Source organism: Rhopilema esculentum, chromosome 17, assembly GCF_057945365.1.
Source record: "Rhopilema esculentum isolate cy_ngs chromosome 17, ASM5794536v1, whole genome shotgun sequence".
NCBI classification, from domain to species: domain Eukaryota; kingdom Metazoa; phylum Cnidaria; class Scyphozoa; order Rhizostomeae; family Rhizostomatidae; genus Rhopilema; species Rhopilema esculentum.
In genome coordinates this window covers 1,840,157-1,854,859 of record NC_142831.1, presented here as the reverse complement: position 1 = coordinate 1,854,859, position 14,703 = coordinate 1,840,157, and the positions used below count along the sequence as shown (strand labels likewise).

At 32.4% G+C, this 14,703-nt stretch overlaps 2 protein-coding genes across 2 annotated transcripts in view; both read right to left on the bottom strand.

Annotated features, from left to right (window-relative positions):
* The window catches only part of LOC135691497 (uncharacterized), a 66,195-nt gene that overhangs the window by 39,734 nt on the left and 11,758 nt on the right, over positions 1–14,703 (bottom strand). The gene's annotated exons all lie outside the window — the stretch shown is intronic.
* LOC148958129 (fucolectin-1-like) lies at positions 4,234–6,802 on the bottom strand. Its single transcript, XM_089113399.1, has 2 exons — positions 5,983–6,802; positions 4,234–4,979 (listed from the first exon to the last, which is right to left on the bottom strand). Exons 1-2 carry the CDS (start codon positions 6,056–6,058, stop codon positions 4,501–4,503), a joined length of 555 nt encoding a protein of 184 aa, XP_088969525.1. The 5' UTR covers positions 6,059–6,802; the 3' UTR covers positions 4,234–4,500.

Here is a 14,703-nt window from a genome sequence, read left to right as displayed (position 1 = left end):
GCAACAATCTAAAAACGATTTATTTCTTAGTCAAGTCTCTTTTTACTAGCCGGTTTCTACAAATGCAAATAGTAACTTTTGCAGGTGTAGACAGGTAGAGGCGCATCAAGAACGAACAATAATGACTGTATGTAAATTTCAGTAACTTTTGATCAAAGTTATATATGTTACAAGTTCTTTGTCCATAAAAATTCTTCATCTAGAACAAGTTCTTCTGAATTTTTAACCTGACCAGGTTTTTTTATTCTTCCAGCAAAACTATTTAAGATTTGTCACGCTTTCAAGCCAGAATATTCTCAAAATTTTAAAACAATTTTGAAACATCAGTTCTTTACTTTGTGATTACTTTGGAAAGATTTTTGAATACTCTGAATACCAACTGAATACATTTTATAAAGTAAAACTATATAAAATAATGTAAAAATAAATTCATTTGATAATGCATTTCCTTTTATCAGGAAACTAGAAAATTTTTTTATTTCACTTTATACTGGAAGAAAACAGCTCACCCCATACAATCTTTGAGCTTTCTTACCACTGACCATCAAGTGATTTCATTTTTTCAAAATGTGGAATAAGACTTAGATGACGTAATGCTAGAAGACTTACCTTGATAATCAGTTGTTTATTTGCCAGTAAATACAGTTGTTATACATTGGATTTGAAATGCGTTTTGAAATTTCCCACATTGGAATTTCTTTATAATGTTGGTTGCTTGCTTTTGTTTCAAATATTTAGGCAATAAAGTGTTCAACAATTTCATGGAAATGAATTGATTTAATAACTTGCAGAAACTGTTGCTATTTAAGATGTCTAAATTACAACCTCTTCAATTTTTACTGCAAATTAATTGCTATAACATCCTGCAAAAGCATTATTATTCAATGCTATAAAATATATAATGATAAGACAAATATGAATATAAAATATATTTCTTTAATTAACTGTATGAACTGTCTTTTATTAGATATTTGTTGTAAAATGCTCCAAATCACTTGCTGCAACTCAATTGCTTCATCAACTAGAGCAAAATATTTTTGTTCTGAAGAAGTTTTGATAATGCTCTTCATAAAACAGAATAAAATTTAATTTTGTTGATCATTCTGTACAAGCTTTTTATTGAACAAATATTGAAGATTTTGGTTGAACTGAATTTATTAATATTTTGTAAATTTAGCGATGAATTAAACTGGAAAAATATATTGTTCACATTATCAAAACTGAAATAAAGGTTCAATGTTTTCTTGAAAAGGTCATATTTGTCACTTTGCTAAATGTTCAACGCAGCAAATATAAAGAATAAATTTTATTCAATCATTTTTTCAATTAACCGCTTTTTCAACCTGCGTATGACTTTTGATGCATTTACATTAAAAACTTTTCAGGGACGTCAAATGTTGGGAGCAAGGCAACAATTTGTAGAATAGTAGAACCTTCTTTATCAATCTGTACAACATACCCCAACGAAATTGCAATGAAATACAGTTTTTTATTTATAGAAAGCCATCAACTAGTCCAAAGGAAACTCAAAGATACTTTTTGCCCACCTTTTCTCCTAAGAGCAAAACTGATTAAAGTAAGTCCTGTTTCAAGCGAAATAAAATACTCCCCAACTTAACAAATATTCAAGAAAAAAGTCTCAGAATTTTGATCGTTCCATTGTACTTGTGATCTTCGCAAGGAATACGTATGCAACATCGGTTATAATTGATTTACATTATATATAGCGCTGTCAATTTAAATTAGTTGGTTCTTATTAGCTTGAGTGTAGCTAAAGATTGTACCAACTTTTATATAAAGAAATAAAAAAAAGTTTTTCAGGAATTTTTCAAACAACAGGATGTTGATAGTTCTCTACGTGGTCCAGGGAAATATCGATTTTTTAGCCTTTGTTTTCCAGGTTTGTAGCAAATTAATCTTTTAAGTTTTGATTGCATTGTGGTATTTTCAAAGTTCATTGGAACTTTTGGAGAGATCTTACGGTGACTGAAATAAACGGAATTTGAGACCCTTGCAGCAATGGTTATAGCTTGTTGGAGGGGAAAATCTGCCTTCTTGCGAAATACCATTTCAGTTTTTGGCATGGTAAAATTCTGAGGTACGTTGTTAAGTGATATATTGAAAATTAAATGCATGAAAAATTCGGACTATATATTCGATCATAATTTTGGAAAGACGAGTCTTCAGAAACTAAATATTTGGAATTTGACGTTATAAAGGGCATTAAATGCAAGTCCGATTTTGAACAATAAATTGTTCATGTTCCGTTATCAATTTTACTTCGACAGTGATTTCGGTTTTAAGGCTCCTTGGACAAAACTTTGACGCCTTATGCACTAGCACAGAATTTGCATCGCATAATTAGACCCAACATACTTTGCGTTGGTCCATTTGTGTGCATCTGTATTTAGTTTTACAAGCTCTTTAGATGCATTTTGCTGCTGCCATAAGTGTAGGATGTGCCAAGATCGAGCAAACAACTATTTATAAAGCAATATAGAAGATGAACAAGTGTTTCATTAGTAAAGGTGAGAAAAAAGTAATAGCATTTTTTGTTTCACGTTACGTGTATAATCATTGCATCCTAGCAATATATGCATAAAATCAATCTGTATGATAATTATTAAGCTCGATTTAGATTTTCTGAAGATCAAGGAGACTATAATATCATAAGTCGAATAACAAGACTATCATTCAAATCACTTCCTCACTCGATAAAGTGGTCTTGTGCTTTGCTATATATAACCAAGTCAAAATAATAAATACACTTTGCAAAATTTCTGTTTATGAACCTTTTTCTGCTTTTTGCAGTCAAAAATTTTATTCACAGCTCTTAGTGCTTAAAGAAAACATCAAGCTATCCATTCTTGAAAGAGTCTTTGTAAATAATCTTTCGGGGAAAAAGTTGATTTTTTTGTAATTGAAATTTCTTGAACTAAGCACAAGTCACAAGCCAAAAATATTTTTCAGCCCTCGCCCCCACTGTTCATAATTAATAGATAGATAGACATAAAATACAATAATTGTTACTTTTTGATACATTTTGAAGTTTCCATGAAAAATCGGAAACATAGCTTCCTGAAGTTCTTTGCATTCGACAATCTTTAGAGTATAAACGATTGACAATTACCATTGGTAGGCAGAAAGTTTACATCCAAGTATGGATCGACAGTGGCTCAAGAGAAAGAATAGGCCTTTTTAAAGCCGTGAATTGCCAAAGAGAGAAAGCGAACATTTGCTGTCGAAACAAGCTGGGATCCTATTGCTTTGTTTCCAAAACACCTAGATGAAAAGACGATGGCTTATTTTCCATCAGGATTTTAAGAACGAAATGAAGCAATTTAAAATTTTGTGCAAACTGTCAATATTATCTATTTGGGTGAAGAGTGTCAGACGAAAAGTACCTCAGCATGCTAGGTTTTCAATATTTCATGCCATCTCCAAACTTTGCGGTACAGAAAGTTCAAACACCTAACATGAAATCTTCGTGCAATTTTAATGTCCTCTATAGCTGATTGTAGCAGATATATTAAATTTCTCTTCCCATGCATTCGTCCTTGCCAGAAAGTGGAGAATAAATATAGATTTCTCAAGCCTTCTTTCAGAGTAAATCTAAAATGCAAAGTTCATGTTAGAATATACTTTTAATATTACAATGTGACAGAATTAATATCAAGCCTCTATTCATTTGTATTCAACCTAAAATTCAATTCAGGCTACACACGTTTTTAAGAATATCGTCTATAAGAAAATTGAGGCTGAATTTAAATCGCTGAAATATAAAAATAATGTAAAAATAATCAAAGACTCAAGCTTAAATTAAAATTGGATATAGTGTTTATTTTTGTGTTTTGGGAAGCAAAGCAAATGCGAGTTTCACGATATATATTTGAAATAGACATATTAACATTATAATGCGACTCAGTTACACCTTTGGTCGCTAAATAGTAATTTAAGAATAATCTTAGTCTCCAAAATAAAATGAAAATATACTCATAAATATACCTGAAGTATACTCATTAAGTACATCTCTATGACAGTACATATCTGTACAATCAAAAGTTGTACTAAACAATGTCAATGCTTATGTATCCTTGACTTCCAGCACCAAAGTGTCAGGACCCATTTTCAAGAAAACGGGTTTTGGTGATGAAATCTGCTCTAAACTGCTATTTCCTCCATCCACTAAAGCCTCTTAGAATCATTTTTTGGATCTATTTCATGGACGGATTACCTTCTCGGGAACATCGGAAGCCAACTTGCAAAAAGAATTCTCTTCGAAATTGCTTTTGGTCTTACAAGACCTCCGTGCAAATTGGCCTATGCATTTGTTCTCTTTAGATATTTCTCTACAGGTTAATAAATTTTTTAAATTGTTTGCTTTGTATTGTTGTGACCCCAATCTTTTTGGTTTTGTCGATGAAATGCCAAAAGTAGTTAAAGCCAAAAAAGCAGTTGCTTTATCAAAGCAATGGCCCAATGAGCAAGATGCAAGTTAATTTACATTTCGTGACCAACATTAAAGGAGTAAATTTTCATGTGAATATACATACCTTCATAAACCTCAACCTCGCATACTTGAAGATATTCTTGTCTGTTCAAAAAGATACTGACGTAACGACCCATCAGAACCTGTGGACAATCGAACTTTCTCAACTCTCCGCTTGGCAATGTTCCGTCTTTCACACACAGTGTATTGTTTCGTCCGCCATTTGACTTATTGTCCCCAACACTGACATCGAATGGATTGATTCTGTGAGGATCCCAAGTTTCGGAATTCTGTATTCTAAGGCTTGTGACTGCAGCTTGCCTTGTAAGGTCCACTTGCCACCAGGGTACTATGTCTTTTTTTGTGATACTGCATCGCTGCCAGGCCCCAGTTCTGTCACCGTCATTTCCAAAGCTGGCAACTAACGGGATATCTTGTATTGAAAGTGTTGATGAATGTGAGGACGGCCTTTTATATGCCAAATTCTCTGCTGTTATCAAGATTATGGTCAAATTAAATACATTGAATCTTAGTTTTGAAATTCATTGGATTCATGTTGAAAGAAAAAAACACATATCCCACGGCTGTAATTGGTAGAAGCATTTTGTTAAGTTATGCTAAGTGTTACAGACTAACGTTTTAAAGACGTTGAAGCGTAGCATGATACAACAAAAGGCATAACAACTAACCAGTCGCAAGAAGATCTGCATCCTGTTATCAACGAACAAAAATTTATATATAAATACCTTTTATGCCATATTCATAATGATAGTATTGAAGCTGTCTTTTAAGGTTTAGATCAGTAATTATAGCAAACAGATTGTTTTTAATCTTATTTATTTGTTGTTGTCTACGTAGAACTATTTTAAACTTTTGACCCTGTTATAATTAGATATGTTTAGCATTGTTTAGGCAAGTCCTCGGGGACACGTGACATTTCTTCTCGTTATAAGCGTGTCTTCGAGGATTTGCATTATAGCTATATATAAATACCTTTTATGCCATATTCACAATAATAGTATTGAAGCTGTCTTTTGAAGTTTAGATCAGTACTCACTTTTTTGCTTTTTTTGCCTAAGGTTCTGGTTTTAATAGACGGTTTTTTTAGACAATTTGCATGTACATCAATTGTAAAAGATAATTTTGAGCTTGCATGCCAAATCCTTAATGAAAAGCCAATCAATCAATGGGATATTTTCGTCGCATAATCTTTTTTTTCCACTTTGGCAATAAGTTTGGATAATAATTTCATGTTTGGACATACCCTTACTTCAACTGTCAAAGAGAAACCTGTCAAAGAGAAAATTTCTTTCTTCATTTAGACTTTGTATGTACTATTTAGGTGAAGACAAATAGATGGAGCTTTGTATTTTTACAACAAATTAAGTGATATTGCCTGGTCCATATACTTAACCAAGAGCCAAAAGATAAACATAGAATATTTGAAACAAATATATAAAACAAACAAGCCACAAATATTATTTGAAACATACCTTCATAGACCTCAAACTCGCATACTTGAAGAAATTCTTTCCTGTTCAAAAACACACTCACGTAGCGACCCATCATCAGCTTTGGACAATAAAAAGTTTTTATCTCGCCGCCAGCCAATTTTCCACCGTTTACACAAAGCGCATTGTGTCTTCCGCCGTTTGAACTATCTTTCCCAACACTAACATTGAATGGGTTTATATCAAGTGTAGGCCAGTCTACAGAATTCGTTATCCGAACATGTGTAACAGCGGCTACCTTTTTAAGATCCACTTGCCACCAGGGTTGCTCTTCATAACTGGTGAAACTACATCTCTGCCAGTCTGCCGTTCTGACACCATCATTTCCAAAGCTTGCAACAAGTTCTATTCCGCCATATTTATGGGTAGATGAATGGGAAGATGGCTTCTTATAGGCGATATTCTTTGCTGTGGCTGGAAGATAATTTACAGAATGAAATTGTAATAAAAACTCTTCTGATACAAAATGCTAAACAAGGCCTTTGTACCCGAAAAGCAATGTAGTTACTATTGTATTTACCAATGCATTTATACCCTGGGCAGTAGCAAGTGTCAATGCATTTATGTCCGGCGCTGCAAGAATCATTTGCTTGGCAATACTGACCAACCTGCAATGTAAAATGATCAATTGTCTTATCACATCATATCACGAGTGCTATATTAGTCATGAAATTTACTAGAGTAATGGCTCTTGCTCTTTAAGGCCATGTTCTTTGCAGAGCTAAAAATTCAAAGATTGAAAACTGTGTTTGAGGTGATTGTAAACCAATTTTTAGAATTTTTGTATTTTAACCAGATAACATAAAAGATCACCATGAAATACTTTCAAGTATGGAAAATTGGCCAAATATGTCAAAAATCGGTTGAGATACGGCCAATGAAAGATTTGAAGTTTGCTAACGAATCACTGTTATCTTCGCTCGTTCATAAAGTTTTGAACAGAGACCGAGATACAGCATTTGATTGGGAAAGAACAATGCACATGTGGCCATGTCTCTGCTAATTTGTAACAAAATTGTCTGATTTTGCACATTTAGAGGCATAACACAATGGTCCTTAAGAAAATGGGAACCAAATTCAAAAAATTCTAAAAAGATATTTTTGTTATGTCATCACTTTACAACTCTATTCAACTGACTTCGATATGCGCACATTCCGCAATTTTCAGTCATCAAATTAGTTTTTAAATTTATGAATGAAGTTGAATTTCAAATAGCTATTTCAATAGAAAGCTTACATTTTTCTCTTCAAAACGGGTTGAATAATATGTCCAACCCTCCTTTTCCTGTGTTTCAATAAAATCTTTGGGATCCTGTGCTGATTTGTTATTCAACTGGCAAATACCCAACTCTTTGCTTAAATTTATGGACTTGCATCGATGCTCCATGATGCATTCAACCTTACACAACTGCTCATCCAAGTTGTTCAAAGAACGAAATGTAGAACTTAGTGCGTGATCTTGAAGCACAGCAGTAAAATTGGCGAAGATCTTGCATCGCAGACGAAGTATTTCTCCATCTATATTTATAGAAATCACCAGCAGCAACAGTCTGGAAAAATATTAGTACTGAATCAAGGCTTACTTTTTACTAGCCGTTTTCTACAAAAGCAAATAAAAAATCTCTTTGTCCATTAAAGATAGAAACATAAAGATGCGCATCAAACCTAGTAACAATGGCTATTTATAAGTATAACAAAATCTCGATGATAAAATTTCACGAATCAAAAGAAAGCTTACAGCAATTATTTATAAAAATCATCTTACATAGAATTCTTTGTCACAAGAAAACTCTTCCATTAGAATGCTGAGCTACTTTTAATCACCCGGAGGAAAGTTCTTCGGAACCTTAGTCTAAAATGTTTTTTTGTTTTTACAAGCAAAACTTTAATAAAACTGTTACACATTCAAGACAAAATATTCTATAAAGGCTAAAAGAGTTGTAGATCTACTTCAAGAAAACCTTTGCTATAAGTTAAAACTTTATGTAAGATAATGTCAGAAAGAATGAGACAGTAATCATTGTCATAATTCATCGTTGAAAAACAAAATTAAAGTTGGCAAGTAAGTAAATAAAAGGGAAAGAAAGAAATACAATATCTAAAACTAGCAAATGGAGCAATGCCGAGAATCAAGAAAAGGACAAACATGTAAAATGAGTTGACATTTGTGGATGAACAAATAAAAAAGATATATAATATTAACATTTCAAAATCAAGACATACATTTGAAAATGCATCTTCTTTGATCGGGAAACCAGACAACTTTGTCTTTTTACTTTATACTGGAAGAAAACAGCTCACTTCTTACCAACTTTGAACACACTTTGCACTGACCATCAACCGATTCTAAAATTGCCATAAATTGTAATTGGAATCTGTTTTTAAGTTTGCCAACATCGGAAATTATCAATAAATTTGAAAACATGCATTTGTTTATGATCTTCATACAATCACGCAGACACTAGTGTTATTAAAGATTTTTTAGATGCAATTCCTTAATATTTTTGCCGAAAGATAATTACATAATCAACCTGCAGAAATTCTTGTTGCTTAGAATGATAAGAAAATAATAATACAAACATACATTATAATAAGAGTTTTGCTTTAGTAACTCGAAGGATCTGTTGTTATTTAAGATTCTAATTGCGTCGAATCAATTGCTGCAAGTCGATTGATTTATTAAATTGCGCAAATTTCAATTTCTAAAGAAGTTTAGATAGATAAGTGCTTTTGGATTCAAGAAAGTCCATTTCTTCATGATCTTTTATCAACAGTTGATGATGAATATTTTTGTATTGAAATGCATTGATCAATATTAAATTTTCTATTGTTTATCTAATTAAAGTAGAAGAATATTTAAAGTTTTTTCAAAAACCTAAGGATTTATCGGCCTGTCAAATAATCATACTATCAGATATTTAGAATAAATTTTATTAAATCATTTATTAAAATTTTATTCCTTTATTAACCTTCGGATTTTTTTTTTGTTTAAATTGTATAAAAAAGGTTTAAGAGATGTCAAATTTTTAGATCTAATTTAAAGGATATTGTAGTGATAGAATTTAGGTTCAAGGGGATAGCCAATGAGAAAAATATAATTTACTCTTTGTACCAAACCAATATCCCCTGGGAGTTTTAAATTACATATCAACCAAAACTTTTCTCATCTTGCATACAAAATTTTGCGCGTTTCTTCTCTATAATTCTTTAAATATTAAATCCAACAGAAAAATTTCAGGATTTCATGTACTCTAAAAGAATTTATTCAAGTGAGCAAACAAATAGCTTAACTAGTAGACCATGAAAGGGAAAATGAGCCCACCCTTTTCTGTTTATTAGAAAAGCTTATTGGCTTTATATCTCATGTTTCCAAAACAAATTTTAGGGTAGACACATTTGGAAGCCAAATTAGCGAACATCGAAAATGTGTACAATTTTTTCTGGAGGGATGTTGATAGGGGCAAGTATCCTTCTCCATGTTTCCATTTCCCTTTTTTCCGCACTGCACTCTTTCAAAAGGTCTCTTCGCATATCATTTGGCCGTATTGTATACAGTTAGTTAGAATTAAGCAACCCCTGCCAGCTTTGAAACTTTTCCAGAAAGTTGTCCCGTGTCTATCGCTGAGAAATTGAGTTTAAAAGAAATTCTTTGCTAGATATATCTCGCAGTTTTTTAGGTAATATGGGATTGCATTCATTAGCAATGGACCAATTAAAGAATACGAAGGAGTTGCATTAATTATGCAGGAGGAATAATTCAATTGTCTAGCTTAACAAACCACAAAATCCCTCAACAAATGATTTAAAGCCTAAATGGCTCTTTATTTTTAGATTCACATCTTTTCCTCGCGCAAATAATTCAACTTTGAGAGGACAAAAGTATTGCTGAGTTGGACAGAAACAAAAACAGTTGTACAAAAATCCAACAATTTGAAAGTAAATTTTTGTTTATTTTTTAGTCTAATGTTCCCCATTCCGACTATTCCGAATTTGAGCAATACAAACATCCCTTTTCCGGTTAATCGGTAATCAAAATCTTATCCTTTTGTCTGTGCTTCCCCATCCCTTTCCTTTGACTTAAAATCATTTCATTTATTTTCGCAGAGTTTACTTCAAATGGGCTTATTAGGTTTACATTTTACGAGCAAGAAATTTTCAGCTTAGATCATTTCGAGCTCTGCAACAAAATGTCGCATGGGTATTAGCAAAAAACTTTGCTGACAGGACAGGACCAGGGGGGATTTGAGGTCTTATTACAGATTTTTTGATAATTTGATATCCTCAAGGGTCAACAAAAATGCAAAACAATGCCAACTGCTCTCCAAAAACCTACAAGTTTGGGCTTAGTTCCTAGCTTAGAAACAAGGTATCAAAAAATGGTAAACGCTCAAGTCTCATCTGCTTAGATAAGAAAGTCACGACCTACAAAATTTTCCCCTGAATGCCTTTGCGCTAAGTATCAACACAGATCTCCCCTTTCGATCAACCTTTAAAACGTTGGAGATCCTTTAAATCCTTTAAAAATTGAATTTGGAAATCTACAATGCTGCATTTAGTTTTCCAAAGGTTTTATTTGAAATAAAAAGTTATTGATAAAAATATGTAAGATCTTTGAATAATGCTACATTTTCACAGCATTTTTATATGATTTAAAATGATGTTGATTATATTTTTTCACAATTGAAGTTAATATCAATTTAATTTGTTTTCTAGGAAAGATTTCAATCAGTCTATTGTCCAAATGGGACTTTTCATGCTCGCGACGTTGCTTCTCAATATTTTCTGCTATGCTTCAATAAAGTCAGATGAGAGTCAAAGTACAAGCAAATCTGCTTTCGAAGAAGTGCACAACCCAACTCAGATAACGACAAGCACGTTGCATAAGACCTTCCATCAATGCAGCCTTGATAACACCTGTCGTTACGTTGTTAAGGATATCAAGAACCACATTTTTCATCAATTTAGAGATGAGCAAGATATCCCAATCGAGAGATCGAACTTCGTTATATGGTCTAAGAAACAAGCAAGAAGAGGTATGAGTGGTTACTTCCAAACCCATGTAATCAACAGCTGTAGTTAGTAATCAATAACTGGATAGTAAATCCTTTTATGCGTGTAGAAAAGATCTCTACCCATTATGAATTGTAATTGATGCTTCTTCCAAAAAAAATTAGTGAAGATCAAAATAAGGCACAATTTTACCTAAGGAGTGCTTGATTTTTTTCTGAATTTTTTCTGAGTTTATTTCTTGAATTTCTCTAAATTACAAAATGGTTTCATTAACTGAACGGACTTTTCCTTAAACTTTCTGTTAAGCTACGATTGGGGTTGTGAACATTTCTCCTCTCCACATCACATTCCGAATTATTTTATTTTGCATAACTTCTTTCTGTTTTACCTTAATCAATCTTATTTATGCATGGGTTAGCAGTGAGTGTTTCCATGTAATGGCCATAGGGTAGTCATTGACTTTTGCTCCTTCTTGTATGATCCTTTCATTTTTATGTTGCAATTTGACAGTAAAGAAGAAGATGGAGTATTCTATAAGATGTTTTTACTAATAAAATCTTTTGATTTGACTTAAATTCCAGGCGTTCAAGGAAATATCGCTTATAAAAAACCGTCCTCGCATTCATCTGCTTATAAATATGATGGAATTACATTTATTGCCAGCTTTGGAAATGACGGTGACAAAACTGGGGCCTGGCAGCGATGCAATATCACAAAAGCTGATATAGTACCCTGGTGGCAAGTGGACCTTACAAGGCAAGCTGCTATCACAAGTGTCCAAATAAGAAGTGGCGCAACTTGGGGTCAAGAAAAAATCAATCCATTCGATATCAGTGTCGGGGATGATCGATCAAGTGGCGGACGAAACAATGCGCTTTGCGTAAAATATGGAAGGTTGGCAATTGGTGAATTAAAAATATTCAATTGTCCAAGGCTGTTGCTTGGTCGGTATGTGACTGTGTTCTTGAACAGGCAAGAATATCTTCAAGTATGTGAGCTTGAGGTTTACGAACTTCAAACGGAGTTGTTCGTGTAAAGTATCGTTATTGGTAAATTATGAAACATTCTGAAACATACTAAAGCTTTTCGTTTATCACTCTTCAGAGTAAAAATCGTCAGAACACATATCAATTATGTTTCATTTCTTTCCTTCTTTGCATTAATTTTATAACTTTTGCGCACTTTTCTCTCTTTTATGTCATCAAAACATCGAGAATCTTTGGGATCCTGTTCTGTTCTTTTGTTAAACTGGCAAACAATCAATTCCTTTTTTCAATAGATTTGCATCGATGCTCCATGATGCATTCAGTCTTGTACATCTGTTTGCCAAATTTCCAAATAATGAAATGCATATCAAAGCTTAAAAAGCTCCACAAAGAGGTTTGCAAATATTTTTATGGCAGACGAAGTATTTTTCTATTTACAGTTGCAGAAATCACCAGCAGCAACAATCTAAAAACGATTTATTTCTTAGTCAAGTCTCTTTTTACTAGCCGGTTTCTACAAATGCAAATAGTAGCTATTGCAGGTGTAGACAGGTAGAGGCGCATCAAGAACAAACAATAATGACTGTATGTAAATTTCAGTAATTTTGATCAAAGTTATATATATTACAAATTCTTTGTCCATAAAAATTCTTCATCTAGAACAAGTTCTTCTGAATTTTTAACCTGACCAGGTTTTTTGATTCTTCCAGCAAAACTATTTAAGATTTGTCACGCTTTCAAGCCAGAATATTCTCAAAATTTTACAAATATTTCGAAACATTAGTTCTTTATTTTGTGATTACTTTTGAAATATTTTTGAATACTCTGAATACCAACTGAATACTTTTTATAAAGTAAAACTATATAAAATTTGTAAAAATAAATTCATTTGATAATGCATTTTCTTTTATCAGAAAGCTGGAAAATTTTGTTATTTCACTTTATACTGGAAGAAAACAGCTCACCCCATGCAATCTTTGAGAGTTTTTACCACTGACCATCATGTGATTTCATTTTTTCAAAATGTGGAATACGACTTAGATGACGTAATGCTAGAAGACTTACCTTGATAATCAATTGTTTATTTGCCAGTAAAAACAGTTGTTATGCATTAGATTTGAAATGCGGTTTGAAACTTCCCACATTTGAATTTATTTATAACTTTGGTTGCTTGAAGTTTTTTCGAAAATTTAGGCAAAGAGTGTTTAACAACTTCTTGAAAATTAATATATTATTAACTTAGGAGTACGTATGCAACATCGGTTATAATTTATTTAAGTAATATTTAGCGCTGTTAATTTAAATTAGTTGGTTCTAATTAGCTTGAGTGTAGCTAGAGATTGTAGCAACTTTAGAAAAAGAAAGAAAAAATTCGCCTTTGCTTTCCAGGTTTGCACCAAATTAATCTTTTAAGTTTTGATTGCATTGTGGTATTTTCAAAGTTTATTGAAATTTTTGGAGAGATCTTATGGTGACTGAAGAAAACGGAATTTCAGACCCTTGTAGCCAAAGGTTATAGCTTGTTGCAGGGGAAAATCTGCCTTCTTGCTAAATACCATTTCAGTTTTTGGCATGATAAAATTCTGAGATACTTTGTAAAGTGATGTATTGAAAATTTAATGCATGAAAAATTCGGACTATACATCCGGTCATAATTTTTGATAGACGAGTCTTTAGGAAGTATTTGGAATTTGACGTTATAAAGAGCATTACATGCAAGTCCGATTTTGAACAATAAATTGTGCATGTTTCATTGTGAATTTTAATTCGACAGTGATTTCGGTTTTAATGCTCCTTGGACAAAACTTTGACGCCTTATGCACTAGCACAGAATATAGATTAGATGATTTGTGGCACTAGTGTGTGTGCTGTTTGTTAGAACAGGCATTTACCTTGCTTTGCGTACTTAGATTTAACATACTGTATTTAGTTTTATCAGCTCTTTAGATGCATTTTGCTGCTGCCATAAGTGTAAAATGTGCCAAGATCGAGCAAATAACTATTTATAGAGAAATTTAGAAGATGAACAAAGTGTTCCATTAGTAAAAGAGAGAAAATAGAAATATTGTTAAAATGTGAATACAAACTCTTGTGCATCGCTTTTTAATATCATTTTATGTTCCATGTTACGTGTATAATCATTGCAGCCTAGTAATATATGCATAAAATCCTTCTGTATGATCATTATTAAGCTCGATTTAGATTTTCTGAAGATCAAGGAGACTATAATATCCTAAGTCAAATAACAAGACTATCATTCAAATCACTTCCTAACACGATAAAGTGGTTTTTGCTTTGCTATATATAACCAAGTCAAAATAATAAAAACACTTTGCAAAATTTCTTTTTATGATCTTTTTTTTGCTTTTTCCTGTCAGAAATTTTGTTGACAGCTCTTTGAGCTTAAAGAAAACATCAAGCTATCCATCCTTAAAAGAGTCTTAGTCAATAAACTTTCAGGAAAAAAGTATATTTTTTGTAATTGAAATTTCTTGAATTAAGCACAAGTCACAAGAAAAACGAATTCTTCAGCCTTCGCCCCCACTGTCCATAATTAAAATAATTAATAGATAAAAAAACCTAAAGTACAACAATTGTTACTTCTTGAAATATTTTGAAGATTCCACGAAAAATTGGAAACATAGCTTACTGAAGTTCTTTACGTTCGACAATCTTCAGAGTATAAACGACTGATAATTACTAATGG

Excerpts from the sequence above, each read along its gene's own strand:
- LOC148958129 (XM_089113399.1), bottom strand. The coding sequence starts at position 6,058 with ATGATGGGTCGCTACGTGAGTGTGTTTTTGAACAGGAAAGAATTTCTT. Across the intron at positions 4,980-5,982 it reads CGAGTTTGAGGTCTATGAAG|CAGAGAATTTGGCATATAAA; the intron begins GTATGTTTCAAA and ends TCTTGATAACAG.